This window comes from Astyanax mexicanus, chromosome 22 (assembly GCF_023375975.1).
Source record: "Astyanax mexicanus isolate ESR-SI-001 chromosome 22, AstMex3_surface, whole genome shotgun sequence".
NCBI classification, from domain to species: Eukaryota; Metazoa; Chordata; class Actinopteri; order Characiformes; family Acestrorhamphidae; genus Astyanax; species Astyanax mexicanus.
This window is the reverse complement of record NC_064429.1, coordinates 11,520,043-11,538,073: the sequence shown is the minus strand read 5'-3', so window position 1 is coordinate 11,538,073 and position 18,031 is coordinate 11,520,043. Positions and strand designations below refer to the sequence as shown.

The 18,031-nt window shown below is 38.1% G+C and overlaps 1 protein-coding gene across 1 annotated transcript; it reads left to right on the top strand.

The window, feature by feature from the left end:
* Window positions 1–167: 167 nt before the first annotated feature.
* LOC111197438 (protein shortage in chiasmata 1 ortholog) lies at window positions 168–16,800 on the top strand. Its single transcript, XM_022686807.2, has 31 exons — window positions 168–255; window positions 822–907; window positions 1,479–1,602; window positions 1,670–1,760; window positions 2,057–2,226; window positions 4,526–4,676; window positions 5,086–5,188; window positions 5,346–5,490; window positions 5,993–6,085; window positions 6,339–6,468; window positions 7,052–7,146; window positions 7,386–7,640; window positions 7,833–7,862; window positions 8,515–8,967; window positions 9,426–9,569; window positions 9,711–9,881; window positions 10,125–10,217; window positions 10,402–10,565; window positions 10,880–10,946; window positions 11,035–11,104; window positions 11,365–11,540; window positions 11,895–12,000; window positions 12,201–12,312; window positions 12,667–12,788; window positions 13,244–13,331; window positions 13,570–13,701; window positions 13,878–14,027; window positions 14,130–14,517; window positions 15,136–15,376; window positions 15,888–15,934; window positions 16,481–16,800. The coding sequence occupies exons 2-31, from the start codon at window positions 854–856 to the stop codon at window positions 16,564–16,566; spliced, it is 4,251 nt and encodes a 1,416-aa protein (XP_022542528.2). The 5' UTR covers window positions 168–255; window positions 822–853; the 3' UTR covers window positions 16,567–16,800.
* The last annotated feature ends 1,231 nt before the right edge of the window (window positions 16,801–18,031 follow it).

Below are 18,031 nucleotides of genomic sequence, written 5' to 3'. Positions count from 1 at the left end.
GCTGTAGTTTTGAGTCTATATTTTATCATTTCAACATTTCCAAATATATACGTAAATATACTTGTTTCTATCTCTGGAATGATTTTTTTTCTATATTTAATATAATTTTTTAATTATTTAGAAAAATAAATTAAAACCTTATTCAATGTTTAACCATAAGAACGCGAGCAGCCAATAGGAGTGCACTAGTCTTCTCGGTCGAGCGTTTTGATTGGACAGCAGTGGTGAAAGGCGGGAAATGACAGGAGGTCTGAGGTAAAACGAGTTTCTTAAAAATATGCGTAAAATACTAAATATTATCGAGGTTTATATGATTTTATTGTGTTATACGGTCGCTGTTAATAAATACACCCAATTTATGTCCATTTTATTCACACTAACTTGATTTATTTGTAGAAAAGTCAGCAGTAAAATTAAAGTCTTTAGATTAGCTGGTTTGCTAACGGCACCTTTTCCTCAGTGGTTAGCACTGCTGCTAACAATCTGTAATCCTCCGTTTCTGAAAGGATTTTTGTTATACACTACAAATATAAGATGCTGCTTTGTATATATTTTATAAATATTTTGTATTTGTTTATATTTTATAAAACCAGTTTCTGTATGTTTGTGCACCATTCAGGCTAAATTAGTTACCTCAGCAATGAAAAAGGAGAAAGATATTTACATTCAGAGCAGCTCTATGTTACCTTGGTTAAGTTTTTTTCATAGTTTAGTGTAATTATAGAGACTAGCTAGCTTTCTTGAGAAAATATTTAAGATTTGTTATATATTATTTGAGAATTGTATTTAGTTAAATTTTAATTTCTCAGTTCTGCTTGTAGATGAGCAGCAGCTGCTTATTACAGAGCGTCAGATGGCTGTGATGTTCTCAGTTGTGCAGTACAGAGCTATTGACTACAGCTGTGAGGTAAAATCTGAGATTTTTTTCCTTTTTTCTTATTTAAAACATCATTTACATTAAATGAAGCTAATAATTGTCAGGCCATCAATAACACACAATTTGCTGGTAAATGGGTGAGTATCTTCTTTCTAAAAATCTTTACACACATTTCCCTATGTCCACTGTTTTTGGAAATAATTTGCACATAGATGGAAATCTGCAAACCAGGTGTGATATTATGAAAGATATATTACCCAATCTTGTGTGATTTCTTGTTTGAAATGAAAACCTGCACCTCTTGTGGTTAAGATTTGTCACCCCTGCCTAGAAACACTTTGTTGTTCTTGGGTTTGGTTTAAACACATTAGGAATTTACAGTTATTTAATTGTAGGGTTATATTTTAAATTGTGAATCACTGTTGGACAACATATTAGGAAATTAATAAATTGCAGATTTGACTGTCTGTTTATCAGACTTAAATTTGGCAAGATTGTCCACAAAAGGGCATTATTTGTTAATTTCAAAGTCTGCTTGTTTTATTGTCTGTTGCACATTTTGGTCGAAGCACTCCTTTTCTCCTTGGTCTTTTTCCACCAGGCTGCAGTCAGGAACAGACTCCTGATAAACTTAATGATGCTGCCAGTTCCCATCCAGCTGGGCACAGATACTTACCCACACTTAGGCCATCTGCAGAGGGCTTACAGGACTCCATGGACCCGTGGTCAGTTCATGTCCGGCCAGTATGTTTAGAACTATTTTTTCTTTTGTTGATGATGTTGTTTCTACAGAGAATTTAAAATCTACATGGCAACTGGAAGTGACGGGGTCTGTATTGGATGACTTGAGGGCCAAGATGTGTTTGGTTGACTCTTTGGAAAGGTACAGAATTTGCTTGGCAAGTGGACGCCCACTGTTAGGGACCATTTATACTGCTGTCAAATATTATGTCTAATTTCATAAATATAAATAATTAGGTAATCAACAACTTAATATTTTGCATTATGTATTTAGTGTGCATTAAATTTTGGGTAATTTGATTTTGACTTTGATTTAGACAAAACGTGTCGAGATTGTATCCGCATCCACAACCTCATCAAACTCAAATCCTGTTTTTTTTCCCTGTTGATTGCTATAATTGTATTTCTCTGTAGAATGAGTCTGTCTGTTGTGTGCAGGTTTGGCGTGCCTGTGCTGGAACTGGGTGAGGTGGTGCCCAGTTCTAATCCCGCATCTCAGGACTTTGTGGAATCAGAGGAGCTTCTCTGGCTGAACTCAGCCGAACCTCCTGAATGGAGAGACAGATTCAGTCCAGCTGATTTAGACTCAGCTTATTTTAGTTACCAAGGTGAGAACTGGCACATAAACACCTAATATCTTAATGGGTTGGTTTAGTTATGATTCATGTGTCACATTTTACCACTTTCGACTGGATGATTTTGGTATTTACTTTTTGGTATACATTTTTTGCAATATACATATGTAAAAAAAAACATACACTGAGCTTCATTATGAGTTTGAAACATGTCCAATCGACTGTACCTGGTTATTAGGGATGAGAATTACAGGGCATCTCACCATAACAATATTAACACAGTATGTTGCCCACAGTAACAATGATTTCATGATACTTTGATTCTGAAGTACTCAGTATATCACAAGACACAATTCTCTACGATAGTTCACAGCATCTGTGATACTGAAGAGGATAAAATTTCTGTTCAGCCGGTTTCCCAGAATTTAACAACCAATATTCTTCACAGCAGGTTTATTCTATTTATTTGGTTATAGCGCCACCACATGGAGCATTGAAGTTTAATTGGGTGTGTCTTAAGGATTTTAGCAACAAAAATACACTACCGTTCAAAAGTTTGGGGTCACATTGAAACATCCTTATTTTTGAAGGAAAAGCACTGTACTTTATAATGAAGATAACTTTAAACTAGTCCTAACTTTAAACAAATACACTCTGTACATTGCTAATGTGGTAAATGACTATTCTAGCTGCAAATGTCTGGTTTTGGTGCAATATCTACATAGGTGTATAGAGGCCCATTTCCAGCAACTATCACTCCAGTGTTCTAATGGTACAATGTGTTTGCTCATTGGCTCAGAAGGCTAATTGATGATTAGAAAACCCTTGTGCAATCATGTTCACACACCTGAAAACAGTCTAGCTCATTACAGAAGCTACAAAACTGACCTTCCTTTGAGCAGATTGAGTTTCTGGAGCATCACATTTGTGGGGTCAATTAAACGCTCAAAATGGCCAGAAAAAGGGAACTTTCATCTGAAACTCGACAGTCTATTCTTGTTCTTAGAAATGAAGGCTATTCCATGCGAGAAATTGCTAAGAAATTGAAGATTTCCTACAACGGTGTGTACTACTCCCTTCAGAGGACAGCACAAACAGGCTCTAACCAGAGTAGAAAAAGAAGTGGGAGGCCGCGTTGCACAACTAAGCAAGAAGATAAGTACATTAGAGTCTCTAGTTTGAGAAACAGACGCCTCACAGGTCCCCAACTGGCATCTTCATTAAATAGTACCCGCAAAACACCAGTGTCAACATCTACAGTGAAGAGGAGGCTGCGGGATTTTGGGCTTCAGGGCAGAGTGGCAAAGAAAAAGCCATATCTGAGACTGGCTAATAAAAGAAAAAGATTAAGATAAGCAAAAGAACACAGACATTGGACAGAGGAAGACTGGAAAAAAGTGTTGTGGACGGATGAATCCAAGTTTGAGGTGTTTGGATCACAAAGAAGAACGTTTGTGTGACGCAGAACAAATGAAAAGATGCTGGAAGAATGCCTGACGCCATCTGTTAAGCATGGTGGAGGTAATGTGATGGTCTGGGGTTGCTCTGGTTCTGGTAAGGTGGGAGATTTGTACAGGGTAAAAGGGATTCTGAATAAGGAAGGCTATCACTCCATTTTGCAACGCCATGCCATACCCAGTGGACAGCGCCTGATCGGAGCCAATTTCGTCCTACAACAGGACAATGACCCTAAACACACCTCCAAATTGTGCAAGAACTATTTACAGCAGAAGCAGGCAGCTGGTATTCTATTGGTAATGGAGTGGCCAGCGCAGTCACCAGATCTGAACCCCATTGAGCTGTTGTGGGAGCAGCTTGACCGTATGGTACGCCAGAAGTGCCCATCCAACCAATCCAACTTGTGGGAGCTGCTTCTAGAAGCGTGGGGTGCAGTTTCTCCAGCTTACCTCAACAAATTAACAGCTAGAATGCCAAAGGTGTGCAATGCTGTAATTGCTGCAAATGGAGGATTCTTTGATGAAAGCAAAGTTTGATGTAAAAACAATGTTATTTCAAATACAAATCATTATTTCTAACCTTGTCAATGTCTTGACTCTATTTTCTATTCATTTCACAACGTATGGTGGTGAATAAGTGTGACTTTTCATGGAAAACACAAAATTGTTTGAGTGACCCCAAACTTTTGAACGGTAGTGTATGTACAATAACACGCCTTCTATCAACATACCTGCTGATTCATGCATGTAAGTCTTTTGTTGTCACTGTATAAAAACAACTAATCTCATTTTGCAACTACCTGAGTGTGATGTTTAGTATTAGACTACAATCAAATGAGCTCACTCTTTTCTTTCTGTTTTTATTCATGTTTTAGATCTCTTCCTTACAGAGGAGGTGATAATAAGTGATCCTTTAAATCAGTTTTGGAGTCGGCTTCCTGCGTTCCTGACTTTAGTGCAGAGATTAAAACCTCTGACTGTGTCCGATCCTCTCCTGCATCACTCCAGAGCATTGGTCTGTGACAGGTAAGCTGTAATTGAATAATTTATAATAATTGCTCATTAAAATACAAAAATTAAAAAATACAGTAAATACTAATTTTGTATAAAACAATAGTAACAACAAAATATAAAATGTAACATAAACTAATGCAACAAAAAAATTACCACAATACTAAAATATTTAGTGAAAATGTAAATAATTATAAAAAATACAAATACAAAATAAAATGTTTTCAAAACAGTATATTGCTTTATCACAAAATTCTTTCATTGTTTAAAATATAAATATGAATATAAATGTGTCTAGTCTGATATTTTACACCCCTAGATGGCACTGCAGCATCATTTGTCAACATGAGCATCTATTATTTGAGCTTTGTCTACGGTGTGACCATGTTTTGCATGGTTTTACCTGTTTATCTCTGACTCTCAGACACTGTGAGCCTTATGGTGTGTCTGGTGACGGACGTGCTGGTGGATTAGAAGTTCAGTCATTCACTGAGGAGTTTGGGAAAGAACCCGTACTGACTGAAGAGGTGGTTTGAACTCATCACTTTCCTGAAGTAGACGTAGACATTTAATTATTTTGATCATTTTAATTCAGATATTATTATGTATTTTATTCTGAGCGTATTAATACTGTGTTCTATGCTTTGCTTATTAATATTTGTTTTATTTGTTTTGTATTTTAAGGTAATGATGCTGCCGGTTGGAATTGAGCCAGCTGTGCTGCAGAAGCGAGACCCTGTGTTGTGTATTAGTGGTCTGCGAGGGTTTCTAAATATTACCCCAGAAGCAGCTGAAGACCAAAATTCTCTTCTGGATACTCTTAGGGCAGGTAAGCATCCATCTCAAAATGGAGATTGTGGAACTTAAGGTTATTTATGGGTTATTAAACCTGCTTATAACAGCTAAATTTAATGAAGTGTTGCTTATAGTATATATATTTGGTAAGAGAAAAGTTTTCTACTTAAATTTATCAGAATAGCAGAACACATGGTCTAAATGACTTTGATATTGATATTCAGTATTTTCTTAAACCCTTATTACATATTTAATTTGATTCAACAGTGATTCAATAATTAAGTAAAGCTACCTCCAAACTTAAAATTGTATGGTTTGGACTGCTGTGTACATGATGCCTTCACTTTCATGTATACATTAATTAAAATTAAATTCATGCTGCTATGATGCATTCAATTATGTTAGATAGATTGTTATCAGAAGTCTACACTCCTGATAAGTTATAATTCTACACTTTTTCTGAATATAACAGATTAGTGTGTGTTGTACTTGGTTGTTTAAATGGTTAAGTGTCTGAGTGCGTGTGTGTGTTGCAGTTGCTCCTGCAGCTGAACTGGACCGTTTAGAGTGTGAGAGATTTGACAAGCCTAGGTTTGATAATGATATCACTCAGAGGGCGAGTTCTCCAGGTATATATATTTATATTTAACTACATAAATTATATAGACATGGTTCAAAATGGTAGATAATTCTAAAGTTGCTAACAGTGAATGTAAGAGAATAGTCACTGCTTCCATAGCTTCAATTCTTTACTAGCAATGTTATCATGAGCTGTACAACAATACAGTTAATCAACAATGTTTAAGGCAGTGATAAATAATATTATTACTAGTCATAATTTAAATCATTTTAATTATATTGTGAATTGATTTTTTGGGTCAGTTCCCTATAAGTCCTACACTGAAATAGAGACAGACCTGCTCCTGTCTCCTCCTGCCCGGCCAGTCCTGCCTGAGCTGTTTCTCTCTACTGGTCATCTCCCGGCTGAGCTTCTGTCACCAGTCTACAGACTGTGAGTCACATCATACCACTAACTGAATACAACCTAGACAGACGTCAACAGCCAGACGTCACATTACCCCCACTTCTTACACACACATGCACCGTACATACACCGTAATGCACAAAAACAACTTTTTACATCAACAATAAACAGAATACTACATAAAATAACATTACTTTTACCTGTATTACTTGTAAATAAGCTGCTGGTGCATAGTTGCGCAGTTAAAATAGCAATCCGCCAAAGTCAGCGCACACCTGGCTCTTAAAGGGAATGGCAAGTGACACACTGATTGGTCACACCCATGATTAAAGACACACTGACACACCCTAAATCAAGCTGCAAGGTGCGCGGTTGACAGCTTGCCTATAGAAAGCTAAAATAGGGTCCTCAGAAAAGCAAAGATAATGTAATCTGTTTTCTCCAATTGTTTTTATGTGTGTGAATCTTTCAATAGATCTTAGACAACTTTTCTTTTAAGAAAACAGTGAATTCTTCAATTCAAGAACATGTGTTTTAATTGTTGTATAATCTGAGTATTCACTGTTGTATGTGATTAAACTGTAGTGATGATTTGTTATTGATTTTGCAGGGTTTTGCTGTCAGACAGGAAACGTCAGGTTATGGAAAGGTCTGTGTGGAACGCAGAGAAACAGCGTCACTGTGTTTCTGACTTTCTGCTGGCAGGTATCTCATATCCAGCTCCTCCAGCAACAGTTTCCTCTGTATTACAGCAGTTTCTTGTTTTTGCTGGTGAACAGTAAAGGTATAAGGAGTGTAAATACACATCTTTCTGCTGTCTTAGCTCTAACAGAATAGTCTGATATGAAGTCACTGACTACGTTTCCTAGAGTAATACTCTTCAGTTCAGTCATGCTGGGTGTTTTTGATGTTATTATTTTTTAAAGGGTTTTCTGTCTTTGTAGAACCTCAGATATGTGATCATCCAGTCAGAGCTCAGTCTCTCCCAGAGCTGCTATCATTACTGGGGTCTGAGAAGAATGCTCAGGATACTGATTTGTTCACCAGCCTCCAGATACCATCCACACCCTTTCTCCAGCCTAAGAGCTCCATCCAGTGGCCACTTATGGAGGGCATGACTGTGGAGAACCAGACAGATCCTGAGCCCTCAGTAGATACAGCAGAGGAGTTCTCACCGCTCACTGTGCTTCAGATAGATGGTCAGTATTACCACATCATTTTGAAACAAAGATCTTTTATATTTCTCTCCAAAATGTTTAATCTTGGCAACATAAACAGCTAATTACTGTGGCATCATAATATGTGGCAGATATAAAATTCCTCAAATTGTGTGAAAAACTCATTTTAATGAAATAATAACCATATTTTCATATGTTTTTTCTGTTTTATAGCATTGCTGAGAGATTCTGCTACATGTTCTGGTAGGTTATTTTCTTGTTTACTGGGTTTAAAATTTCTATCGTTGTCCTTTTTCTTTATAACACATTAATACAGTATTATTACAAATAATTACACTGGTTAGTAATATTACATTTTTGAGAGGTTGTAAATGTTAGCTTTCTTTCATTTTTAATCAAATATACACACAATTCCACTACCAGTTTAAAATATATGACATTCATTTAAAAGCATGCACAGACATTCAAGCACACTGTAAGGTTAGAATACTGTATGACGTTTTTTTTATTTATTTATTGATAATTAGCAGGTTGGGAATTTATGCACAGGGTAATAGAACCTTGAGAAACTAAACATTTTTATTATAATATATATATATATATATATATATATATATATATTTTATAATTGCTAGGTATGCATTGCAAATATATGCAAATATTTTGTTAATAGCCATTATTTTTGTCTGTTTATGTACTATGAACAATACAATTTCAATGTCAATTTTAATACAGCGGGATCAACATTACAGAGATAATTTTGCAGTTTAAATAATTCTACATACAGTATATTTAATGTAGTAGTGCAGCACCACTTACTTTTCTTGTTCTAAAGTTTAATTATCTGCAAATGCCTAAATTATTATGAATATTATTTTAATTATTTTGCTGTTAGCTCAGGCAGTGGATTCCAGTATGAGTGAAGCATCCGTTCAGAGCACAGCTTCAGTGTCCTCTGTGCCCAGCTGTGTTCAGGCAGGCAAAGTGGTGAAGTTCATCATAGTGGAGGAACCGTCCCAAAAACAGGCCGTCCTCACTGCGAGCAGAGCAGATAACGGAGACATCCCAGCAGAAACGACCACTGCTAACAACTGTCAGTCAGAAAGCACTCAGAGAGGGGTGCTGTCAGATACACCCAGCAGTTCAGAGCAGATTAAGCTCATTTCTTATAGTAAAGAAGAGACAGTGCAAGCTCCGAAGTGTTCAGCACTAAAAAGAAGCCAGAGGATTCCTGTCTCCGACCCTCAGGAGGATCTGGATCCTTTATCCTCATTTATGCTGTTAAGAATACTCCAGAGGAGTCCAGTCGTGCAGAATTCTCAGCACACCACGACAGTGCAGGCAGCAGGTGGGGTAAAACACATGTGTACATGTATTTCTGCTTCAGAATTTTATGAAATGTCAAAAAATCAATTACAGAACTCTTCAGAACTCTTTCATTTGAAATAAAGAATGCAGGAAATAAGAGATGAGAGAAGGGTTTATTAAACTATATTGTAATATTTACAATGCATCCTAAAGACCTCCAGTCAGTGGCACCATGCATTGATGAATGCAATTCGCTACATTAAGCTGCACCCATTGCTGACATAGATGTGCAAATGTACAAGCACAGCTTCTATATTCCATGTAGAGAAGTATTGCCAACAAGCAAATGTCTGTCCTAGACAGTAGACGCAGTTATTCCAACAAAAGCAATATTTAGCGAATTAACAGGTGTCTTAACACAGTGTGCTGTATATGAATGTTACTACAATGGAAAAGGTTCTGCTGGACTGTATGTATCATTAAACTTTGTTTTTTCAGTGGCAGATTCTCCTCAGAAGTGCACAAGAACACCCACAGCGGGTTCAGGACTGCCAGCAGACTCAGAGAAGACAAAGAAAAGTGAGACCAGCTCACCTCCTACAGAAAAAGCCTTCAGCAAAACCATATACATTCAGGCTACAGGTGAACTAAGAACGGTTATGCACAAATCTTCTCCTCTTTAAATCTTTTAATGCTGTGTTTTCTCGAAACCTAAAAAATGTTTAATTATTTTGTAAACTCACTGAAGCCTGTTCACTTTTTGTTCTGTGCTCTCTCCTGTAGAGTCTGAGAGATTTGCGTATTGGGAGCTGCATGCGTCGGCCGTGTCGTACCTCAGCAGGGTACGAGAGTCAGACCCGAGCGCTCTGGGCGGTAAAGACATCAGCAGCCTGACGAATGAGGACACACGATTCTATCTAAAACAGCAGGAGAAGCTGTTCAGCATGGGCCAGGGTCAGACACACAGCAACACTTTCACTACAGTTCATCTAATTTCCTTCAAATTACATTACTGTAGTGTTAACATTTCAAAAGTTTTGATAGTATCTATGTCACATATTGTCATGATAATGTTTCAGGAACAAAGCTTAAGAAGTGAACGTTCTGTAAATGTAAAATTCTAAGGTAGGTTTTGCTAAGTGGTGTTGTTTGGAAATTTTTTGTCGCCATTGTAAAATTGTAATTTCTGTGTTCTAGGCAAGGAGAGTGTACATAATGATGCAGCTCTTCTGCATACTCTGGTGACAGTGACAGAAATTTTGCTCAGATGTGACCTCAACACTGCCATTGGTAAACACATTGTGGTGTTAAGAGATGTACTGATTATACGATTCTAAAGTATTAAACTTTAGGATGATCTGTATTGCCAACACACACCAGTTTTTAGTTTGTACTGGAAAAATGTAAATAAAACAAGTTTTATTTCGTGTAAATTAAGAGTTGTTTACATGTTGTTTGTTTACCTGTGTGTTAGAGTACCTGGCGGAGGTGCGAACCACCTGCAGTCTGGAAGACCTGCTGAAGAGGCTCCAGGTGCTGCAGTATCTGAGCTACAGGAAGCAGGAGGAGCCGCAGCCCAGAGTCTTACAGCTGCTGGAGCAAATTAGCGCCATCCTACAGAGAAACACCTCAGACTTGGTCAGAACCTGCACTTATTTATATAATCTGCCCTCGTCTCATTGTGTGTTGTGTCTCTAACCCTGTGCTCCTGTGTTTTATTTTTTGTTTGGGATGATTAATTATATGGTTGATTATTATCATTTTATGCCACTTATAAAATGGTAGTATAGTAGCATAGTAATGTAACTGCACCCTTTTTTAGGGGCTGGTAACTTTTTTCTATTAAGACTATTCAGACATTGGAACATATACATGAAACATAATAGAAAAAAAAATCTAAATTTCCTACATAATAAAAACATAGATGGGTTTGTCTATTTGTGTGATATCAGGTTTTGGTTGTAACAGCTGTGGAGAACGTGAGGGCGGAGCTAGTGACAGCTCTCAGCCAGGTACCAGGTGAGTTATTAATACAGTTAACACAGTGGTTTATACTGGAATTTTGGACTGAGCTGTAACTTATGTGTGTGTGTCTGTGACATTATAGGAAGTTTTCCGACTGCAGTACGACCAGAGGAAGGCAGAAACAGAGTCGACAGCAGAAGTGTTTTATACAGGTGTGTTTATTAGTATATTTGTATACAGCATTAATGAAAACAGATTTACAGAATTCTATAAAACAGCAAAATATAACACCCAATTGAACTGAATCACGGTGTCCCTGCTATTATACAGTCATTGGTTAGTAACAATAGCTGCTAAAAGATTAGTATGTGTTGATATGTGAATGGACACATGTGTTTTTGTCAGCAGTAGTGCCCTGATTGTTTATCTGTTTATATGTGTATATATGTATGTATGTGTGTGTGTGCATCAGTCTCTCCTGCAGTAGGTGTGTTATAGTGTGCAGTCAGCAGGTGGGAGCTGATTTCCCCTGGCGGAGGTTCAGTGTAGTGCTGGAGTTCGACTGCGTTCATCAGAATACCATCAGCAGATGCTGCTCTCAGAACAACGTCAAATACATCTGCTTCTGTACTGCAGCTCCAGAAACAGGTCTCACACACACACACACACACACACACACCATCAATAGCAGCACTTGTATCACAATTTAACAAGTATTGTTTTTTTTACAAAGCATTATAAAGCTCAATGCAAAATCTTATAACACCTAATGGTTATGAATAAACTGCCACTAATTACAATAGTTGCAGTATACCTGTTTCAGGGTGTTGTTGTGCAGCAAAAAATTAGTCCACAAAGAAAATGGGTTGTCTTCAGATTTGCCACTATTTCATATTTATTTTATTCAATAATAGAACATTTAGAAAAATGTTCAGTTAAAAACTGTGTTCAGCTGTTGATATAATGTTTAATGTTTAATAAAGAAGTAAAATGTGTGTACAGGTCCAGAAGTCTCCCCTCAGGCCTTCCTGGACTGTATTCCCTTTCTGCTGTTCATCTCAGAGGGTTCTGTAAAGCGCACAGACCTGCTTCAGCATCTGGAATCAACGTCAGTCTTTTCACTATTAGTGATAACACTAATACTGGCACCACTTCTTCTACAAACTTTTTCTTTTTTACTTCAGTGGATCTTTCACTTTTTACAGTATATGATTTTAACCAGTTACAATAGATTATGTGTGTATGGTGTAAATATCATGTAAGGATTTTTTTATTTGTGATATAATCTGTTGTGGAATTGTGCTGCAGGTATAACATGACTCTGCTGGAGAGGAGCTACAGTCAGTCGTTACAGACGATGGGGGCCACTGATTTGTTTGATGTTATCACAGTGGATGAGAAAACGGCTGTTGTTCTGCAGGTCAGGGTCAAACATACTGCAAAGCACTTATCCTCTTGAGATCTTAACTTTCACTTGGTGTGAATTTTTAATGAAGCCATCAGCTGCCAGAGTCCTGAGAGAGCACAATTGGCCTTGCTCTCTCTGGGTGGGTACAGTACAGTAGATGGCACTCTTTCTTTCCCCTCATAACTCCTAGGGTGATGTGGATCATCACAAGGCTGCGTCTGTGAGCTGATGTATCAGAACCGAGTGGCTGGGCTTTCCTCCGAGCGTTACGCTGTGATGCTACTCGGCAATGTATCAGAGGAGGCGTGTGCTAGTCTTCACCCTCTTTAGTTTGATTTATTTGTGTGTGTGTGTGTGTGTGTGTAGGAGGTGGAGGAGCTGCAGCAGGAGCAAGTGGCTGACCGTGTGGTTAACAGGCTGTCAGCTCTTTCTCTACAGTTCAGCCGCTGCTGGATAATACTGCACTGCACAGAAGAACACAGCAAACTGTGAGTCAGAGATCTCATTTTATATTTTATAGATTAATATTAAAGACATGAAAACAATTAAGGAACACATATGGAATTATGTAGTAAACAGTAAACCTAAAGTATAAAGCATATTCTGGTTTGTTTAACACTTTTTATTTACTAAATAATTCTGCATGTGTTCCTGTATGGCTTTAATATAGTCAAAATTAAATGTACAATGTAAAAAATCATAAAAAATAAAGAAAACAAACTAAATGAGAAGAGATCTAAATATGTCCAAACATTTGACTTGTACTGTATATAAATTAGTATTTTTAGTGTGGCATACTATATTGTTTTATCTTATAATGTTTATATTAGATGATAAAATGATTTATTTGTGTTTATTCTCAGTTGTTAATATTTTATGTTTGATGATGATGATGTTGTTTTCATGTTGTTTATTTGTTTCTATTGATGTTTTTTGCCTGCAGTGTGTGTGGCGATGTGTTTAGTAACCTGGTGCTGATGTACTCGGCCTTCGTTCTGTTTGGACTGAAGACGGAGGATCTGGATATAAAGGTGAGTTATGTTTCTCAGAAAACACAGAAATCTTGAGCTTTCTGAACAACCTTAAGTCGGTAAATCTAATATTGGTTTTATCTTTAGCATGAAACTAGCCTTAATTGTGGTGTTACAATTTTTAAAAAGACGTAAATCTGATTTCCTCATATCTGCAAATACCCTGAATAACATGCTTGTGTACACACCCTGTCTGACCAGTGCTGTATGTGTGTGTATGTCTGTGTGTGTTTGTCAGGTGTTTCTGGTGTGTGATGTAGAGGACATGGCCTGGTGTGTGCATCAGATCTGCCTGCACGCTCTGCTGAACTCGGGGAGGAGTGTGTGGGACTGGCTGGATCGAGACTGGTTCAGTGTGCTGCCCACTCAGGTAGTGTGTTAGCAGACATCTCAAGTGTAACATAATACAAATATATATTTATTTATTTATTTAAGATTTAATAACCTCAGCATGCGTTTTGCAATCATTTAGTCCCCTGTGTGCACTGCTAAAATCTCTATTACAAACTGTACAGCGGGCTAAGAGACATGCTCCTTTGTTCTCAGGAGGAGAAGTGTTTGGTGAGTTTCCCCTGTGTTAACCCTGTGGTGGCTCAGCTGATGCTGAGGAGATCTCCTTCTCTGCAGTGGCTGCTGGGAGCTTCGTTTTCTGAGCTCCAGGATGCTTTTCCTGAGATCCCACACAAAGTGTGCAAGGTACTATTATTAGCCTACATTAAGACATTAAATAGTTGTGTGTAAAAAGGGGCTATAAAGAGTCCTTGGTTATTGTTTGCATCTAAATGTGTGTGTGCGCAGCTCTTCAGCCACATTACAGCTCTTCACAGGCTCAGTGCTGCTCCCTCTCTGCCTGAGAGTGAAATAACGCCCCCTTCAGAGTCTAACGATGTGCTGCACCCACACCTTCATCCTGCTCCTCATCCTCAGCTCCCTCCATGGGCTGTGACTGAAGATGAGCCTCATTTAGACCCAGCTCCCTCAGATTCTCATACTCCGCTGTTTCTGACTCGCTCACCTGCTGTTCTGGACAGCCCAGAGTTTGCCCAGCCGCAGGGCATCGTGGGTACTCACTGGTATGGCGGAGAGTGTGGAGCTGCTGTGGGCCGGTTGGAGTCGGAGCGCGGGGTGTGTGAATTAGACCTGCAGCCAAGGCCTGGAGAACGCATCCAGCATGAGAGCTACACAGGTAACTGCAGCCCATGCACCTGTAGCTTTAGGCGATAGGATGATGTCATTGTCTAACAGCAATAACCGACTGACAGCAATACTGTCAATGTTGTTTATATTATTTACAATATTATCTAAGCTGTGCAGTTCAAGAGCACATAAGAGTAGCTAAATATCTGATAATATAAAGCAGCATTATGCAATAATTGATATTTTCTGCTCTTGGGCTCCCCCTGCAGTTGTGTAGTGTAATTGCCTTTTACACCACTGTTGTAAATACAAATCATGCAATAGGCATAATCATTTCTGTACATATTTTCAAAACTAGGTTTGTGCATTGTCCATATTTGACTATATTTAGTGACATTATTTTTTATGTAGGAGTGGATACCACTACCTGCCAGTGAGCTACCACATCATGTGGGAGACTGGGGTTCAATTCCTTGGGCAAGACTCCTAACAATATCTTGGCCCACTTTGTAATAGGAATAACCTAGTCGATAAGTCAATAAGAGTGTCAGCTTAATGCTGCAAACATAAAATGTGAAAATTTTGTAATTATTGTTATTGAATATTAAGAAACGTTTTGAGAGAGTAAATTGATCATGATTGTTTCTGACTCCTTGACTGTAATCAGGTCCCTTTGGAGGAGGAGAGGAGCAGTGGCTGATAGATGCTTCACCAGTACCACAGCCAAACCTCTCGTACACGATCACACACAGCCCCTGCATTACGAGTCCTGCCCCAGCAGCCCCCTACAGTCGGCCTTCACCTGTGGAGGAGATGGAAACGCTTGCCCTGCAGCAGTGGAGGAGCAGTGCAGTCAGCAGCAGGGGGCAGCAGAGCGACGCCTACAGCATCTCCCCTCAGTACCGGAGGTGTGTTTACTGCTTATTCATTTACATGGAGACCTGTTTTATTATATTATTTCACATTATGTAACTTCAGCTGGGTTCCATCCAAACATTAAGCGAAATTTATGCACAATTATAAAATTTTGTCCAAAGATGTAAAATAAATAAATAAATTGTATTCATCCACTACAGTTACACAAAGAAACTGATATAACTGTAAAGTCTCCTATTAATGGCTGTTTGCAGCTCAGAAACGTTGGGCATGCTGTTTTTCATTGTGTGCACGCTGTTTTATTTTGTGCAGTCTTTTTGCATTTGAATTTTATTTTTCAAAATTGCACAGAAATCTGGAAAAATGCCATTGATCCTAGAATCTTTATTTTTGACACTTTTGACTTTTATTTGAGTTTTAAAGCATTTAAAGATAAGCTAAATGCTTACACATCTGATTAGGATGTTTTAGTAATTGTAGTCATTGGTGTAGGAAAAATGGTGGTGCATGTAAGTACTGATTTCCCTGCTCTGCTCAATACAGAGGCTTAGAGATGAAGAGGCCAGCAAGTGATAATACAGGTGACACAGGTATACACACACACACACACACACACACACAATATTTACACAAATTTTCATTTAGACCCTTTAATATTAGTGATGTACCCAATTCGGTCACGAGATGGGAAATCGGGGACGATCTGGTCATATTCAAAGATGTAATTTTACATTGTTACTACACAACTTTATTATAGACTAAGAATGCCTATGCTGCACTCACTCTGTCATCAATAACTCCCTCATATTACTTAAGGCACAACTTAGTTTGTCCTTTGTTTACTGCATTGCCAAAGTATTGGTCTGAAGTATTGGACACGGTATTGGCAGATACTCAAAACCTAATAACTCGAACTCGGGGGCAATCACTATTTAATACTCTTTTAACACACTTCTCCACATAAAATGTATTTAGTAGATTGTGTAGGTTATTACTTGCTGTAGGCTATGTTGCTAAAACCAATGCTTTTCACACACTCTATGTGTAGGTTATTACTTGCTGTAGGCTGTGTTGCTAAAACCAATGCTTTTCACACACTCTCTATTAAAACGTGTGTGTGTTTTTTCTGCTTGCAGTGTTTCCGCAGTATAAGAGAGCGAAGCTCCTGTTTGAGAGAATCCCGGGTCGATTTGATGGACAGACTCGACTCAGGTTTTTCTGAACATCTCCGTCACTCTCCTCATATGAACACACACTCTCATTAATGTTCATGCAGAGAGGAACAGCACAGCAGCAGCAGCTTCCTGTAGCTTCTGCATGAATAAACTGTACCCTGTTGTGGTATTTATTATTAAAAGCACATTCAGATATGTTTTATCTTACAGTGTTTGTAATTATATATTGATGTATTTATTAAAGGTTTATTTATGAAATAAAAAAATATATATAAAATATTTATTATTTACCACAGTTTAGTTGTGTAAACAGTGTAAACTGTGCTTTAGAAGTCAGAAGGTTAGAGTTCTCATTTTTCTGCAGTCTGCCTGTGGTCTAAGTTTACGATTCACCATTAAAGCTAAAGGTTTCCTGCTGTGACCTTTAACCCTGGCCTGTGTGTTAAACTATGTGTACACAGAGGCAGGTGTAAAGAATGTTTTTGTGTTATAGAGCACACACACACACACACACTCCATTCAGAGCTAAATCAATTGTGTAAAGGACAGAGGTGTGTTGTGGCCAGAATTGAAATCTGTAAACTTTTTTTTGTAAACATCAGTTACATTACCAAGTCTCTGATTTTGTATAAAGTAATAATAATGTAGAGAACAGAATAGCAGAATGTTACAGAACAGATAATGTAAAAGCAGAGTATGACTTTTTCTCTGTGGTACTCGCATTCAGATCTGAGCGGCTTTTCTTCACAAATGTAATTACATTTTCTTATTTATCTGTTAGTCTGACGTGGTGTAGGTGTGCCTACATTACTAGGGGGGACCCTTTAGCATTCATACTACTATATGTTTTTATATATTGTATGGTCATGTGACTCTGTGACTACTTTTTACAGATGTTTGTGTGATCCAGGTGTGTTAATGCCATTGTTTTATTGCAGAGTGGAGCAGTCAGCGGTTTTAGCTGCTCAAGGTAGCTATGCACAGTAGCTGAGCTCCCTCACCTGCTGATTTGTCATGGACAGTAGGTACAGATCCCTACCTCAGACGAAGTCTACTGGCTAATCCTGCTGTGTACTGTCTGAGGTCCTCAAACAACAGACCATAATTTCTTCACCTGATCTAGTGGGTGGGATTCTGTTGGGACTATGCACATTTCTTAAGTAGTGACGTCCAAACTCTTTTAGCTGATTCACAGAAAACGTGTTTTTAGGGGCAGTTGAGAACCAGATGGAAATACAAAAGCATGCAAAATGTGAGTTTTGCATAATATGTCCCCTTTAAAATCAGTGTGTTAATGTCAGGTGTGTTAAATTCAGTGTGATGGTGCCTCAGAAACTCAAGATTTGAGTAAGACATGCTCCAAATGATTTGGAAATGATTATCTCGTATCTGCAGATGATTAAGCTTTTCTTGAGTTTTATACCCGAAGGTTTGACACGTGGTTGATTTCTGACGCACACAGAGGGCTGATGATTCTCCAGCAGTAATTGGGATACCAGCTATTACATTTCC